At 41.7% G+C, this 17905-nt stretch overlaps 1 protein-coding gene across 2 annotated transcripts in view; it reads right to left on the bottom strand.

The window, feature by feature from the left end:
* Positions 1-17905, bottom strand: part of anapc1 (anaphase promoting complex subunit 1) — a 214837-nt gene that overhangs the window by 170904 nt on the left and 26028 nt on the right. For both annotated transcript variants that reach the window (XM_087983726.1, XM_087983718.1), the window contains exons 3-8: positions 17456-17617; positions 11425-11476; positions 8937-9037; positions 8229-8311; positions 5665-5738; positions 2070-2218 (exon numbers count right to left, since the gene is read on the bottom strand). In XM_087983726.1, coding sequence (XP_087839852.1) covers positions 2070-2218; positions 5665-5738; positions 8229-8311; positions 8937-9037; positions 11425-11476; positions 17456-17617 — 621 coding nt within the window. The remainder of the gene's footprint in view (positions 1-2069; positions 2219-5664; positions 5739-8228; positions 8312-8936; positions 9038-11424; positions 11477-17455; positions 17618-17905) is intronic.

Below are 17905 nucleotides of genomic sequence, written 5' to 3'. Positions count from 1 at the left end.
GGAGGAGGGGTTAGAAAGTTGGGTGAGCAAGTTTGCGGATGATACGAAAGTCGGAGGAGTTGTAGACAGTGAGGAAGGATGTGGCAGGTTACAGCGGGATATAGATCAGCTGCAGAACTGGGCAGAAAGGTGGCAAATGGAGTTCAATGTAGCTAAGTGTGAGGTGATTCACTTTGGTAAGAGTAATAAAAAGATGGGGTACTGGGCTAACAGTCGGATACTTGGTAGTGTGGATGAGCAGAGGGATCTTGGTGTCCATGTACACAAATCTTTGAAAGTTGCCACCCAGGTAAATAGTGCGGTGAAGAAGGCATATGGCGTACTGGCTTTTATTGGTAGAGGAATTGAGTTCCGGAGTACTGAGGTCATGTTGCAGTTGTATAAGACTCTGGTGCGGCCACATCTGGAGTATTGTGTGCAGTTTTGGTCGCCATACTATAGGAAGGATGTGGAGGCACTGGAACGGGTGCAGAGGAGGTTTACCAGGATGTTGCCTGGTATGGTAGAAAGATCGTATGAGGAAAGGCTGAGGCACTTGGGGTTGTTTTCATTGGAGAAAAGAAGGTTTAGGGGTGACTTGATAGAGGTGTATAAGATGATTAGGGGTTTAGATAGGGTCGACAGTGAGAATCTTTTTCCTCGTATGGAGTCAGCTATTACAAGGGGACATAGCTTTAAATTAAGGGGGGGTAGGTATAGGACAGATGTTAGGGGTAGGTTCTTTACTCAGCGAGTCGTGAGTTCATGGAATGCCCTGCCAGTAGCAGTGGTGGACTCTCCCTCATTATGGGCATTTAAGCGGGCATTGGATAGGCATATGGAGGATAGTGGGCTAGTGTAGGTTAGGTGGGCTTGGATCGGCGCAACATCGAGGGCCGAAGGGCCTGTACTGCGCTGTATTCTTCTATGTTCTATGTTCTAAGCAATAAATGCTGACCGGCCAGTGACGCCCACGTGCCATGAGAGAACTTAAAAAATTACACTAGTGCTTCAACGACTTTAACCTGCTTTTATTCATTTATGAGATGCAAGTGTCACAAGAAAGGCAAATAATGAACGTCATTTCTAAACAATTGAGTAGGTTTTGGAGCCATCTCAGATGGCATTTAACAGTCAAGCAGGTTGTTGAGAGTCTGGAATCATATGTAGGCCAGATCAAACAAGGACAGTAGATTTCACTCCCTATAAGGCATGGTTGAACAAGATGGGGATTTGACCACAATCAAGAAGTTTCATTGTCACTGATGCTGGGAACAGCTTTATATTCCAAATGTATTTAAACTTTCCAGTTGCCATAGTGAATTTGAACTCACACTTCCAGATTATTAAAGCAGGCCTCTGAAGTACTGTTCTTCTGTACTCTGACTCTGCACCAAAATTAAATCCCTAACTTTCCAGCTAAACATAGAAAAGGCTGAAACAGAATTATTGGAGAAATTCAGCAGCTCTGGCAGCAACTGCGAAGAGAAAGCAGAGTGAGGGTTTCAGTTCCAGTGATCCTTCTTCAGAACTGAGTTTCTCCAGTAGTTTCTGTGTTTGCTCTGGATTTCTAACATCCACAGTTCTTTTTTTTTTTGAAAAAAGATGTCATCTTCTAAACCCATTCCAAACCTTGGCCCCAGCCACAATCTCAGATTGCTGATCCTCTTGGAGCTGATGCTGTTATTTAATCAACCTGACCATGCATGTTATTAACACACTCCAGGGCAGGTGAGGCTTGACCTCTTGGCCCAGAGATAGGACACTACCACTGTGCCACACAAGACCCTACTTGACTACAGCCTGGGATTCTGATTCTGCACCATCACTAGCAGAAAGGATGCTTTACTTTCACCTCTGTGATATTCTCTCTCTCAGGCTCTATTTCAAGTCTATTTTGATGCATTTTCTTGTCATGTGAAAGTATATTCTGACTAGATTTATTTAAGTTTACAATCCAAACTTTAAACTTACTTCCTGGGATCCTTAGAATAACAGCAGCACATTCCAGACAGGTATCTTTCTTAAACTGGAAGTTTAGAAAAAGGTAGAGAAGAATTTTTTTTAAAAAAACTCGATGCAATAGGTACCTCAGTTTTAATTTTGCGTAATGCCCAAACTGCGTGCAGACACTGTGCGGTGTCATAAGTCACGATGATTGATGGCGCTGAGCTGGAGAAAATGATTTTCAGGGTATAGTCAGCAACATACTGTACTCTTGTGATATTGGTCACACCTCCTGAATGGGAGAAATCAATGAAATAATTCTGACACAAATGATAATAAAATGTTCTTTCATGTCAGCACCTTAATAAATTCACCAAAGATGCTTAGACAGCACCTTCCAACCCCATAATCACTTCCATCTAGAAGGACAAAAGCAGAGATACATAGGAACGCCACCACCTGCAAGTTCCCCTCCAAGCCACTCACCACCCTGAATTGGACATATCTCGCTATTCCTTCAGTGTCGCCAGGTCAAAATAGTGGAACTCCCTCCCTAACGGCATTGTGGGTCAACCCACAGCACATGGACAACAGCCGTTCAAGAAGGCAGTTCACCACCACCTTCTCAAGGGCAACTAGGACCAGACAATAAAAGTCAGCAATGCTCACATTCCACAACAGAATAGAAACATGCAATATTAACAATAAGACACAGTTTGTCTAAACTCTTCATCTTCTGAGGAGAGTAAGATGTGCCTTTTATCAGCAGTACTCAAGTCTGAACTCCAAAGAACAATTAACAGCTTTTTATCATATCTGAGGGCAGACAACTAAAACTAGATTCATTATAGAGTTCCATGTAGGACCACAGTCATTAATAATCTAAACAATTTTTTTCTTACAGGTAATAGCTTTCCCCCATTATATTGAAAAAGAGAAATGCAAAACTAGTTAAAATATCAATTATTGCACATTATTGCACAATTACTTGCATTTTGATTGCTCAATGTATCTTTTAAATTTCTTCTTTCTCTAATATGCATCTTTGTTAACTCAGCATAACAACCCTTCTTCTCCAGTTACTCTGAACTCTATCAAATAGGTTTCTACAGTGTTGTCTTATATTTATCTTTATATTGAACCCACGGGAAAATTTATAAATCGTGCCCTCAACCTGCAATGGTGAGAGCTGTAATGGAATTTGAGCTTTGCTTTTAAAAAACAATCGACACGTCCAGTTTAAATTTTTAATGGAAGCAAGGGAATGGTAAAAGTCTGGAAGGAAACACAAAATGGAGTCACTGGTAGATAGGGTGGTAAAGACGGTATTTGGGATGCTTGCCTTTATTGATCAGTGCATTGAGTATAGGAGTTGGGACATCATGTTGTGACTGTAGAGGACATTGTTTTGATCACAACTGGAATACTGCATTCGATTCTGGTCTCCCCTCTGCAGGAAAGATGTTGTGAAACTTGAAAAGTTGCAGAAAAGATTCACAAAGATGTTGCCAGGGTTGGAGGATTCGAGCTATAGGGAGACGCAGAATAGGCTGGGGCTGTTTTCCCCTGAGTGTCAGAGGGATGACCTTATGGAGGTTTACAAAATGATGATGGGCATGGATAGGGTGAATTGCCAAGGTCTTTTTCCCAGGATAGAGGAGTCCAAAACTAGAGGGCACAGGTTTAAGGTGAGGTGGGAAAGATTTAAAAGGGACCTAAGGATGCTTGCATGGAATGAACTGCCAGAGGAAGTGGTGGAGGCTGGTACAATTACAATATTTAAAAGGCATCTGGATGGGTACATGATTTGGAAGGGTTGAGAGGGATATGGGCCAGATGCTGGCAAATGGTACTAGATTTATTTAAGATATCTAGTCCACATCGACAAATTGCACAAAAGGTCTATCTCGAAGTTTTACATCTCTATGACTCTTAAGACAAGCATTCCATTGGAGTGCAACGTCCAGCTGGTCTTTCCTCACTACGCTGTCCTTCTATCCTCAATGGGGATTGACAATGTTTTAAATACTTGTATATATGCTCCCAGTCTGACTGCAAGTTGCAATCTTCAATGGCAATCACAACTGAGAAATTATCCATCTTGCGGACAAAAATTCTGATATTTGATATCAAGCAAATTGATGAACATCAGAGTGACTACAACCATTAGAAACGGTTCCGGTATACGAGGAGAGCTTAGTTCTACATTGTGTTGGTACACAACATGGCACAATAAACCTCTGGGGAGATATAATAAATGTGGTTAAATTTGAATTTGGTCCTTCAGTTCTCAACATTTCTCTCCACAGATGCTGCCCAAATCTACTGAGTTTTTCCTGCAATTTCTGTTTGTGTTTCTGATTTTCAGCATCGGCAGTTCTTGGGGTTTATTTGCTTGAGTGTGATTTGAGAGGATAAATAGGAAGAACCCCACTTCCACCAGTACATTGTGAGTGGCACGGTGGCTCAGTGGTTTGCACTGCTGCCTCACAGCAGCAGGACCCCTGATTCAATTCCACCCTCAGGTGGCTGTCTGTGTCGAGTTTGCATATTCTCCCTGTGTCTGCGTGGGTTTCCTCCAGGTGCTCCGGTTTCCTCCCACAGTCCAAAAATGTGCACGTTAGGTGGATTTGCCACGCTAAATTGCCCATAGCGTCCAGGGATGTGCAGGCTATGTAGGATAGCCATGGGAAATGCAGGGCTATAGGGACAGGGTAATGTTGTGTCTGGCTGGGATGTTCCTCAGAGGGTCAGCATGGACTTGATGGGCCGAATGGCCCGTTTCCACGTTGTAGAGATTCTGTGATTGGTCAGTAACTGAATTTCAGGTAATTGGCAAAAGAAAGGAGGGGAAAAGTGGGAGACATTTTGCATTTCAGGGAGAGTTGTTATAATTTTGATTGTAGTATTTTTAAAAAATTATTTCCTGGGATGTGGCTGGGTCAGTATTTGTTGGATCTAGTTGCCTTTGAACTGAATGGCTTGCCTGCTCCAGACGGCAGTTAAAATTCAACCACCTTACTGTGGATCTGGTGTCACATGTAGGCCGAGTAAGGATGGCGAATTTCCTTCCATAAAGGACACTAGTGGACAAGATTGGCTTTATACGTTTGATTTATAAATTGAATTCTATTTCCACTAGCTGCCATAATGGCTTTTGCCCGAAACGTCGATTTTCCTGCTCCTCGGATGCTGCCTGATCTGCTGTGCTTTTCCAGAACCACTCTGATCTAAAATAGTGGGATTTGAACCCACTGAGTATTGATTATCCCGAGCCTCTCGATTACTGCTCCAGTACCTTTATCAGATGCCGATTAAAACCTCAAAGCTTGGTGGGAGCCGAGGTAATGGAATACTTATTTGAAGGCCAGTACAGCCACAATGGCCTCCATTTTCCCATAGTTGTCACCGCATTTGTACATACATTATTGCCATTCTTGAGTAACTCCCGAGCTCATCACAGCTCATTTTCCTCCCCTCCCGTGGGGAATTTATTTCACATTTGCTGGTCCCTCTACAAAAGCAGCTCTCCAGCTTTCCCAAACTGAGAGTGAGAATTCCCAACATCAGGAACTTTGGAGGTGAATTCAACGACTCTATCTGCATCACTCTGATAGGCACTGTTTCCTTGTTTGATCCTCACCATTTAACCAAGACAATCACTCCCCCATTATAAATCCTCAGAGGTAAGGCAGTAAGAAAATAAGTTAATAGTTTCGGACTCAATGTCTTTCTCACCTGTTGGCTTACATACAAGAGGTGCAATTTCATCCAGTGGGTGCAGCATGCTGAACATTGTAGGCAGTGGCTCCCTGCAACCAGTAACACAGCAATGATTAATAGAATTGCTGCACCACCACTAAACATTGCATTCCCTCATACGCTAGAGGTTTAACAGCAAGTGGAGACAAAGACGCATGGTTTGACCCGTCTTGAATCTTCAAACCCTGCCATAACTTCTGAATAGAGACATAAATGTTGCAAAACATTGAGCTTAAACACAGCAATGGCAGAGTCAGTACTGGGTGTTATATTAAGCTGCGAGGAGAAAGTGAGGACTGCAGATGCTGGAGATCAATGCTGAAAATGTGTTGCTGGAAAAGCGCAGCAGGTCAGGCAGCATCCAAGGAGCAGGAGAATCGACACATCGGACATGAGCCCTTCTTCCTGAAGAATGGCTCATGCCCGAAACGTCGATTCTCCTGCTCCTTGGATGCTGCCTGACCTGCTGCGCTTTTCCAGCAACACATTTTCAGTTATATTAAGCTGCTCAAAGAAAGCAAGCTGCTGGCATCCACTGCTTTCTCATTTTGGCCAGTAGAGAAGGGGCCCCAATACTAACAGCGATCACTCCTGCCGTTTGCTGGAAAATGCTTGTGAATATGATCAGGTAAACACTGAACATGTTACTTAGTAAGGACACACATACACACACAAATGCATAGAATACATAACAGAAGAAAAGGCTGTATCCAACTTAATTGGTTTTAGATGTAGGTTTGCTCGCTGAGCTGAAAGGTTCATTTCCAGATGTTTTGTTACCTTACTAGGTAACATCTTCTGTGGACCTCATGCGAAGCAATGTTGAAAATTCCTGCTTTCTATTTATATGTTTGGGTTGGTGATGTCATTTCCTGTGGTGAAGTCACTTCCTGTTCCTTTTCTCAGGTGGTAGTAGATGGTGTCTAACTCGATTTGTTTGTTGATAGAGTTCCGGTTGGAATGCCATGCTTCTAGGAATTCTTGTGTCTTGGTTTGGCTTGTTCTAGGATGGATGTGTTGTCCCAGTCGAAGTGGTGTCCTCCCTCACCCATATGAGAGTCCGCCGATTTCTCAGCAACAAACCCAAACAAGCAGACAAAATACATCCAGAAAGCCTAGCCACTCTCCCCTACATCAAAGACATCTCGGAAATGACTGCCAGACTACTCAGACCCCTTGGCATCATGGTAGCCCACAAACCCACCAACACACTAAAACAGCAGCTAATGAACTTGAAAGACCCTATACAGACAATGAGCAAAACTAATGTCATTTACAAAATACCTTGCAAGGACTGTAACAAACACTACACTGGACAAACTAGCGACATGAACACCAACTAGCCACAAAAAGACATGACCCCTTCTCACTAGTATCCTTACATACAGATAAGGAAGGACACCACTTCGACTGGGACAATACATCCATCTTAGGACAAGCCAAACAGAGAACGCACAAGAATTCCTAGAAGCATGGCATTCCAACCGAAACTCTATGAATAAACACATCGAGTTAGACCCCATTTACCAACCACTGAGAAAAGGAACAGGAAGTGACTTCACCACAGGAAGTAACATCACCAACCCAAACATATAAACAGAAAGCAGGAATTTTCAGCATTGCTTCACTGAGGTCCATTGAAGATGTTACCTGTAAGGTAACGAAACGTCTGGAAATGAATCTCAGAGAGCAAACCTACATCCAAAACCTCAACCTGAGCTACAAATCTTCTCAAAACTCATTAATTGGTTTTAATTGGCATCATGATTAGCCCACTCATAAGAATCATCAATTCATTTTGACAATTATTTTTTGCACAGAAGTGGGACCCCTTGTATCACATTTCATGGAATTAAAATATTTTTAGAATTTTAGAATATTCAATGAACAGTGGTGTAAAATGGTTCACCAACCCATGTTAAACTAGATGCCATAATGTAAACCATTAAGAATCTAAAATAAGTGGTTGCAGGTGAGTGAAATCAGGTAACTGGTAAACTGGGCAAAGTAATGGCAGGTGGAGTTTATTCCCAATATGTGCTAGGTGATGCATTTTGGGAGGTCTAAGGGTCTGTTTCTATGCTGTATGGGCCGAATGGTCTGTTTCTATGCTGTATGACTCTATAACGCACTGAAATAAATTTAATTCATACCTTAAACCAGACCTGAATTGAGAGCTTGGTTCCTTTCCATTGATCAGGTTTGTCAGGTTGATGAATAAAGTGCCACACAACAACTAGAAGCAAGTCTTCCAGACTAAAACACAGCTATCTCGACCACACACCCCTCTTTCAATCATTACGGCACTGCATTGATGTTATCGTAGAGAGCCAAATGAAGATGACACCTACCCAACTAATTAAAAGCATTAATAAAGCGACAATATTGGCACCCTGCAAGAGGGAGATCAATCAGGATAAAAGGTTCTGATGACAAGGACCAATCATAAGAAAGCAAAAAAGTGCTAAACTATGGTCAATGTACAGCAGCAACTTTAACAAAATTAATCTCAAGCAAGAGTATAATTTTTAACCACCTACCGCAGAGGACTTAAAGGTGCTTCTTGCACAGGATTACTGCGCTCAAAAATTAACCCATACTTGGTTGCCCAAACATCTGCAACCTGGGGAGAGACCAGACAATATTATTTAAATGAGTAATTTATAACACAAAGTGGTGCATTTTAAACCAGGGTCTGAAATACTTTTAACCCAGTTTGGCATTACACCATGTACTAACATTTACAAAATTAGACAGGAAGTTTCTTTTCTTGATGAGATTGGTCAGGTATATCAAACATTTTCTTCCAACTTAGTTTATTAATGAGAATAAGATATGTCAGTATAATCGCATCACTCAATGCCCCAAAATACTTACGATAAAACAAAACTACTTTCAAGTACAATCACTGTTAATTGTATATTACTTGATGTTGAATTATATTTGTGTGGTGAGCATTAAATGGGGACTCACCTTCACTCACTTATATCAGAGCTTGCTTAAACCGTGGTTGTTGCCTTGTAGCTGTATGATTTATAATGTGTCTCTCTGTCAATAAAAGCTTGCACATGTTTGAAGACTCAAGTTCCAGTTCTATCTGGCTACCTGAGGTGTAATTGTTCAGGTAAATGTTACAACCATTTTACTTGCAACAGCAAGGGGATGAATGGCTAGTTAATCAATATTTAGCAAATCAACTTGAGGCCAAAACTTTGGCCAGGAAGTATTTACACAACAGAAACTATCACCTGAAAAGGTAATGGGGCAATGTAGTCCTTCCCATCCACGGTGTGTACATTCACACAGGATTTCTGTACAATACACACGCACTTCTCTGTCCTCTCTTGAGCTGAAAGAGCAAACGTTTTATCACAAGTCTTGAGCCAAGAAGATAACCAGGTCACAGCAATGGCAATCATAAAGACAAGTCACAAGTGTAACATTACTAGAACAATGTTAATTATAAAGTTGTTTTGGTCAAACATTAGCTCTAGCAATTCAAGGCAGTGGCTCAATACAACTTCCATAAGGGTGATTAAAGATCGAAAATAAATGGTGGCCTTGTCAGCAATGCCTACATCCCATAAATATGTAAATGTTCAACTAGACATCTGACAGAGGCCAGCAATAATTCTCAGAATCACCCCAGATACTCTGCACAATCAATGTTCTCATTTGTCAACACACTTACCCTGCAGTACAGTGTATTTATCCAAGGCCAAGAAATTTAGGTGTGGGTTGTCAAAAGTAAAGATTTGGGGTATTTAGGAAAGATAAAAACTGCAGCCAAGATCAAGTAGATTTGCCAAGCAGAAAACCAGCTCGTCCATTTTAGGCCACCGTGTGAAATCTTGGATTACAGGTCATGTGGAAGCAAATAGGAAGAACTCCAAACCAGAGGGACAAGTCTACCCTCCTGAAACCAACACTGTTACAGATATTATGAATGCCTTAACAAAAAGATTTAAAAGGAGAAAGCTCACAAGCTATATTTCTGTTCAAATGTACTCTCAAAATATTGATACGTGAGAAAAAGGGCTTTGCTGACCCATGTCATGTTGAGCCTCCGTGTGTGCAGGGCCATTCTGATACAAGAAGCATCTCCATTCATAAGAACAGCAGAAAAGCATGTGTTTAAGAAAAAACTGTATCTACACATGGTCCAGTTCAACAAAGACTAAAAAGGTTCAGCGCTCCCTTAATTTTGATATTCTTTGTAATGCTCATGGTGGCAACACTGACATTAACAGAGTTCCAGACAATGCCCCAGCTGAAAGACGGAATGATATTCAGGCAGTTGTGGTGCATGAATGTGTGAAAGGTATTATTATTATTAACAAAGAGGACATATTTCTGGTTTTAATATTGATTAGTTTACTGCATATTGGGAAAGTATAAGACGAGAGGAGATGAGGAGGGGAGAGGAGATTGGCTTTGGTCTTCTTAACTCCCTCCCTGTTAGTTGCAACAAATAATTATAAGTTCTAGCATACAGCATGCATTGGTCAGTGCATTGGGTTGTGACGTTATGATGTGGCTGTACAGTACATTGGTTAAGCCACTTTTGGAATACTGTGTGCAATTCTGGTCTCCCTGCTTTGGAAGGATGCTGCGAAAATTGAAAGGGTTCAGAAAAGATTTACAAGGATATTGCCAAGGTTGGAGGGTTTGAGTTATAAGGAGTGGCTGAATAAAGGGGATATTTTCCCAGAGCTTTGGAGGCTGATGGGTGACCTTATAGAGGTTTATAAAATCATGAGGGGCATGGATAGGGAAAATAGACAAGGTCTTTTCCCTGGAGTGGGGGAGTCCAGAACTAGAGGGCATGGGTTTAAGGTGAAAGGGGAAAAATTTGAAAGGGACCTAAGAGCCAACTGTTTCACACAGAGGGTGGAGCATGTATGAAATGAGCTGCCAGAGAAAGTGATGGAGGCTGGTACAATTATAACATTTAAAAGGTATCTGGACGGCTATATGACTAGGAAGGGTTTAGAGGGATAGGGGCCAAGTGCTGGCAAATGGGACCAGATTTATTTAGGCTATCTGGTCAGCATGGATGAGTTGGACCGAAGGATCTGTTTCTGTGCTGTACATCTCTATGACTTGATAACAAGCTGAGCCCAGATCAACTGCTTAGGTCTGACAGCGACTTGCACTTACATAGTACCTTTAACATAGCAAATGCCCTCGGATACTCCCATCAAGTATAATTTGACACATTACAACAGTGAGTAAAGGTTTGGATCAAGGATATTTTGGTAACAGTACATATTTCCAATCACATTCTTCACAGGAGAGGAAGAGGCAACTTGATTGAAAAATATAAGGTCCTGAGAGGTTAAGGGTACACAGAAATGCAAGTTTGAGGTTACAGTCAGATCAGCCAAGATCTTATTGAGTAGCGGAGCAGGCTCAAGGGACTGAACAGACAACTGCTACTTCTTCCATGCTGTTTGTCTAATCAGGCTGAATAGACACACATTGCAACAATATTTGAACAAAGTTGTTGAATGAATTAGAAGATGGAAAGCAGGCAAGTTAGTATTATTTTCATAAGAGCTGACTGCTAGAAAAATGTTCATTCTCTAATTTTCTCCAAGCAAGGAATGCGTTAGAAGGCAGAGGAGTGGAGCAAACTTGCAAAGAAAATACCTGTTTTTCTTTTCTATTAAACAGAATTGCAAAATCAAAATAGAGACCAAAGGTTTTCATAATAACTTTGGTTGAAAAATGTACCTTCTATACCTTCAGTCTTGTCTTGTGGAATGCTGAAATCACACCATAGCGCCTAAAAGCAAGACAAAAAAAAAGTTAGTGAGCATCTCATGAGTTAGTTTTGGTTTTCCCCGAATTATTTTACCTTGAAAACCACATCATTTAATGCAAATGCACTGTCCCAGTTTAGAATGCTGGCAGTCTGCCAAAGCACAGCTCATGGTGAGCTGGATGACACAGGAGGGGATGTAAGCAAGCAACGGTTATAGAAAGTTCTCTAGGAATTAAATATACGAGGTGTATACTGTAAGCAGAGACAGAACATCGGTGCACACAAAACTGTATGCAGAGTATTGTGTGACTTCTTCTGAGATGTTTTTCTGAGCAGAGGAGGGGATTTAACAGAGAGGATCAAAACTACTGTTCAATAAAATATGTGAACGCAAAACTAAAACAGAGTTTCGCAACATAGATTCTTAAGAGCCAAATAGTAAATCCCTGGGGCGAGGACATCATCAAATTTACTGCAGAGGGCTTTTGAACAGTAAGTAAGACCATTGTAAATTCACTTGTAAATTTGAAAACAGTGCATCAACACCCCATATATCACGAATGGTTCAATGGTACTTCCTACCACACACACACGACACTACAGCCAGAATATCGGTAGTTCTCAATTGACATCCCCACAAAGGAAGTGAAGGTTCTCATCTGTAGCCTGACTTCTGAATGAATGAATGCTAAGACCAAGTCTGAGGAAGATTGACGCTGTCCATATCAAGATAGCTGCACACCCACATTTTTGCAGCAGATTAAGAAATCTGCATCATAGGAAACCAAGCTTTCGGTCCTAAAAACAGGTCACTGAGTGCTGCAAGAGGTTAACTATTGCATAATTCTGAAGTAAATCATTTTCTTCAAAAGCATATTAACATTGACAGTGGGAAATGAGAGAATACCATTTGATTTGATTTGATTTATTCTTGTCACAGTGTGACTAGGTACAGTGAAAGGTTTTGTCTTGCGTGCATTACAAGCACTTCATACAACACAAAGTGTACGAAGGTAATAGAACAGAGCGAGGAATACAATGTTACAGCTGCAGAGAAGATGCACAGAAAGTAAGATTTAAAACTTGAGTGGCCCACTCAGAAGCCTTTTAACACCGGGGAAGAAACTGTTCATGAACCTAGTCAGCTCCTTGGGTCTGTTCTGTCACTCACTTCAATCACAGCTGGTCTGTACCTCGACCTCACCTCCCTAATATGCTCACCCAACAAAGTTGTATCCACCTCAGACTTGAAAGCCTCAGTTGTCCGAGCAGGTACAAATTTCAGGGAAGTACATTCCAAGCTTTCAAAAGGCTTTTGACAAGTAACGTGCACTGCCCCACCACGCTGCAGCATTACTGCAATTACTTGGAATTTCCTTGAGGGATTCCCCTGCCTGGTTGATGCTCTGTGGCTGAAAACGGGAAAAAAATATTAACTGTGAAACTTGAAAGGGTTCAGAAAAGATTTACAAGGATGTTGCCAGGGTTGGAGGATTTGAGACACAGGGAGAGGTTGAATAGGCTGGGGCTGTTTTCCCTGGAGCCTCGGAGGCTGAGGGGTGACCTTACAGAGGTTTACAAAATCATGAGGGGCATGGATAGGATAAATAGGCAAAGTCTTTTCCCTTGGATGGGAGAGTCCAGAACTAGAAGGCATAGGTTTAGACTGAGAGGGGAAAGTTATAAGAGAGATGTGAGAGGTAACTTTTTTCACTCAAAGGGTGGTACGTATATGGAAGGAGCTGCCAGAGGATGTGGTGGAGGCTGGTACAATTACAGCACTTAAAAGGCATCTGGATTGGTACATGAATAGGAAGGGTTTAGAGGGATATGGGCCAAGTGCTGACAAATGGGACTAGATTGGGTTGGGATATCTGGTCAGCACTGACAAGTTGGACCGAAGGGTCTGCTTCTGTGCTGTACATCTCTATGACTCCTAAGTGCATCCATCTCACTGAGACAACTTCAGGTTAACCTATATTCAACAAGCTGCTCAAAGAACTCTGCTCACGTTCTGACAACTGTGACAAATTCCACCTCACCAACCGAGACAACTGAAAACTACTCTAAAATGGAAAGTCAATTCATCCTATCTCCAAAAATTAATCCTTTTTTGTGAAATTTCAAATTCTGGACTACGGTCTACATCCTTACCAAAAAATGATCAGTTCTCCCTGGGCCATTTTAATTTGCTGAAACCTATCCAGTTGTTTTTTTGCAATATATAGCTTCCACATAGATTGATGGGTGCCTCCAACTATCTATCCACCTTCAGTGGCAGAGGTAATGATTTAGCTTCATGTCATAGGTATTTGGAACTCTGCCACAAAAGCTGGGGATACTCAGACACTTCAAATATCCAAATCTGAGATAGACAGATTGTGTAAGGGTACTCGTCAAAAAGTAAGAATATAGTAGGATCTAAAAGGCAAAATACATTTGTTCTACCATTATAAATGTTGGGGGGGATCTATTCTAGGATAGAGAACCCACAAAAAGACTATAAGAAAGCATTATCCTATCCTTACCCGGATGGGATGCTAGGTGCTCTTTCAGGATGTAGGTACTTTGGAAAGGATTGGGCATCTGAGAGACCAACCAACACTGAAGTGGTGAGGACTGGCTTCAGTACCAAATCCTTCAGCAATTGGATTTATACCCTTGTCATGGATCTCAGTAAAGAGAAAGAGATGTGTTTTTGATCAAGCCCAACTTGGTGGAACTTTGTAAAGGAAGGTTCAAAGAAGAGTGTCAAAGGGCAAAAGAGATGCACAGGCTCAGAGACAGTTGGAGAGAGTGAACATCATGGTGGGCTTTTTGGTGAATCAGATTATAATTATTCAACGTAGGATAAGGATTCTGAAGAAAGGAGGAACACGTGGAGAGTCACAGCCTAGGTGTGGCATAAGAGATCATTCGAAAACACCTTTATTTGTTCTTGTGCGGAGCACACACAATCACACAGAACAGCATAGATGCAGATCGTTCAACTCACATGCTGGTGTTTCAATATTCCTTCATCTCCCCCACCAACATATGGGGATTTTGACTCTCAGAAAAGCAAAATTGAAATAATTAATAAATATCCTCATTAATGATCATTTCTTCATTAAACTTAAAGCTACGACGCACAAAGCACTTTCCTGGACACCACTGCATTTCAACTGGCATGAGGCAAAATGCAGTGGTTAGCAACAAAACTTCTGTTTAAGAAGAAACCTTAAAGAATTGCAGAGAGCTGTCACCAAGTCACTCTGTATTTACTGGTGCACAGTACACTTACTGGAGTCAGCCAGCTCAGAGTCAGGCCCCTGAACAGAGGAGATTATCTCCTGGCTACATATTTTTTTCCTTTCCTAACAGCTGCTGTGCTTATTTTTCCCCAGCACTTATGTCGTGTGTATACAGGTGTAGGACACAGTGTAGAACAACAAGTGTGTAAATCTTTATTTGTATTCCACCACCAGCAAGAAAGGAAACACCAGAGTGGCTTTTTTCAGTCAGCCAGGACTTTCCTGATTGGCCAGGTTAATAACCCCAATCAAGGATCTCATAGTCAGTAAGATTCAGCTGGTTCCAATCACTACAAAACCCAACATTATCTATTTAAAAAAAAATCCTAAATATGCTTTCTACAGTCCGGTGAGGTCAAAACTAGATGGTTGCTAATACTGCACTTCACGTAGTTCACAGAATCTTAAGTGCTTTGAGATGTGGCTACGCAGAAATGCAAATCATTACAAGCTAAAGCTATTCACAATCAAATTATCCACCAACAGTGTTCATTGCAATAGCATCCATGCATAAAATAGTTCTTGAAGTCATGCATCGTAATCTAGACATTCCAAATTCATTCGTGAGGACTTAATTCCCTCCGTTTGTCTGTTTCATTCTTGAAAGATGCAAAACTGCTTTCTACCACCATTTTGCAAACCCTCTCCCCCTCCTTGCAGCTCCTTGTATCCCCATTCTTTTCCTCCGTTATTCCATGTTGCATTTTCACCAGTCCCCCTCGCCAGCCTGAGAGCCTCGTGTCCCATGCTGCTGCATTGTCAACTCCTTTGATCGCTCCAGTCTGTCACTCACCCGTGATAGGTTTGGTGATTGCCCCTTAAACGGCCAGGAAAATCCCCTGCAACTTTATTGTTACAACAAAGTCTTCCATTTCTTTTGAATGTATTTCAGCTGTTGCAAGTGAGATCGACATTCTTATGTTAGAACCAACCCCAATTCAAGCAGGGTATAGCTGACCAATGGTCTTGAAGGTGCTGCAAACCTCTGTACTACAGTCATTCAACATAGATAAAAACAAATTCTACCCCATCAGAAGCAGCATTCACCATTTTCCAGCATTCTGAAGACTCTGGAAGAGTTCCAATGGACTGAAGGGTAGCTAATGTAACCCCACTCTTTCATTAGGAGGGAACGAGAAAATGAGGAATTATAAGTTGGTTAGCCTGACATTGGTGGGGAAAACGGTGAAGCCAATCATTACAAATGTAATATCTGAGCATTTGGAAGGCAGTGACACAGTCCGCCCTAGTCAGCATGGATTACTAAAGGACAAATCCTTGGGAATTTTTTGAGGATGTGAACAGTCAAGTGGACAAGGGTGAATCAGCAGAAATTGCGCATTTGGACTTTCAAAAGGTTTTTGACAAGGCTCCACACACAAGAGATTAGTAAAGAAAATTAAAGTTCATGGTGCCAGAGGCAATGTATTGATGTGGAGAGAGAACTGGTTGGCAGACAGGAAGCAGAAAGTTGGAATAAACCTGCCCTTAGGAGAGCGGCAGGCAGTGGGGAGTGGGGTACCACAGGATTCAGTGCTGGGCCTGAGCTGTTCACAATATACATTAACAATTTGGACGAAGGAATTCAACACAATTTCTCCAAATTTGCAAATGGCACTAATCTGGGTGACAGTGTGTGCTGTGAGGAGGATGCTAAGAGGCTGCAGGGTGCCTTGGACAGACTGGCTGAGTGGACAAATTCATAGCCAACATAATATAATGAGGGGTTTGGTCACAAAAACAGGAAGGCAGATTATTATCTAAAAGGTGGCAGTTTAGGAAAAGGTGAGGTACACCGAGACCTAGAGTGTCATGGTGGGACGGTCGCTGAAGGTTGGCATGCAGGTGCAGCAGGCAGTGAGGAAGGCTAATGGCATGCTGGCCCTGGCCCTCATAGTGAGAGGATTTGAGCAGCGGAGTAAGGAAGTCTTGTTGCAGTCACACAGGGTCTTGGTGAGGACACACCTTGAGTATTGGATGCTGTTTTGCTCTCCTAGTCTGAGGAAGTACATACTTGCGATTGAGGGAGTCCAGTGAAGGTTCACCAGACTAATTCCCGGGATGGCATGGCTGACATATGAGGAAAGTTTGGATCAACTGGGCTTGTAGTCACCGGAATTTAGAAGAATTGGTATGTGTGTGTGTGTGTGTGTGTGCGAGTGAGTGAGTGAGTGAGTGAGTGAGTGAGTGAGTGAGTGAGTGAGTGAGTGAGTGAGAGAGAGAGAGAGAGAGAAATGTTCCCGATATAAGGGTCACAATCCAAGAATAAGGGGTAAGCCGTTCAGGACTGAGATGAGGAAGATTGTTTTCACTCAGATAGTTGTAAACCTATGGGATTCTCTCCCACAGAAAGCTGTTGGGGCCAGTTCATTAGATATATTCAAGAGAGAGCTGATCCTGGCCCTTGTAGCTGAAGGGAACAAAGAGTATGGAGAGAAATCAGGAAATTGATTGATCATATTGGATGGTGGTGCAGACCCGAAGGGACGAATGGCCTATTCCTGCACTTATTTTCTAATTTTCTATGAGAGTCTGAAGCAATCCAAGCTGTGTTAACAGATATCATTGCAAGCTTCTTCAACCTTTACAAATAGACGTTTACCTTATTTGTACATGAAAATTTACAAGTAAGGGAACAAACATATTTAAAAGCAGCATTATGTCATTTAAGTCTATGAAAAGTAAATGCGATAAATCATGGCCTTGCCTGCAGGACTGGGCTGTCCACTGTAAATGCCTTATAAACGGAAGAGGCATGGTTTTTACTTCCTCTGCTCCAGATGACCATGTTACCAGCCACGTACAGCTCTTCATCATAGTCCAGCTCTTCACCAATGTCACAGGTGCCTTTCCTTAGATGCCAACTCTCCTACAACAAGACAAATTTTATCAACTACACCTAGAATCATCCTCACATTAAAAAGACAATATTCTCTTGGAGATGTGTTTTATAGCATTTCTAAATCAAACTGGTGATGCCATGAATTAGATAATTTGGTTCAACACATCGACAATAACCCCTCAGAAGTGTTTTCTTTATAATTTAAACGATGAATCAGTGCCTTGCAAAAGAACAAGAAAATTTTATATATGTAAACATATTAAGAGGAGGATTATTTGTGTTGGATTAATGGCTTTCTACAATTGGTCTACACGC

This window comes from Chiloscyllium plagiosum, unplaced genomic scaffold (assembly GCF_037043375.1).
Source record: "Chiloscyllium plagiosum isolate Xiang-an unplaced genomic scaffold, Cpla_swu_hap1 HiC_scaffold_3, whole genome shotgun sequence".
NCBI lineage: Eukaryota > Metazoa > Chordata > Chondrichthyes > Orectolobiformes > Hemiscylliidae > Chiloscyllium > Chiloscyllium plagiosum.
Note: the sequence above shows the minus strand (reverse complement) of the source record. Positions and strands in the feature narration are given on the sequence as shown.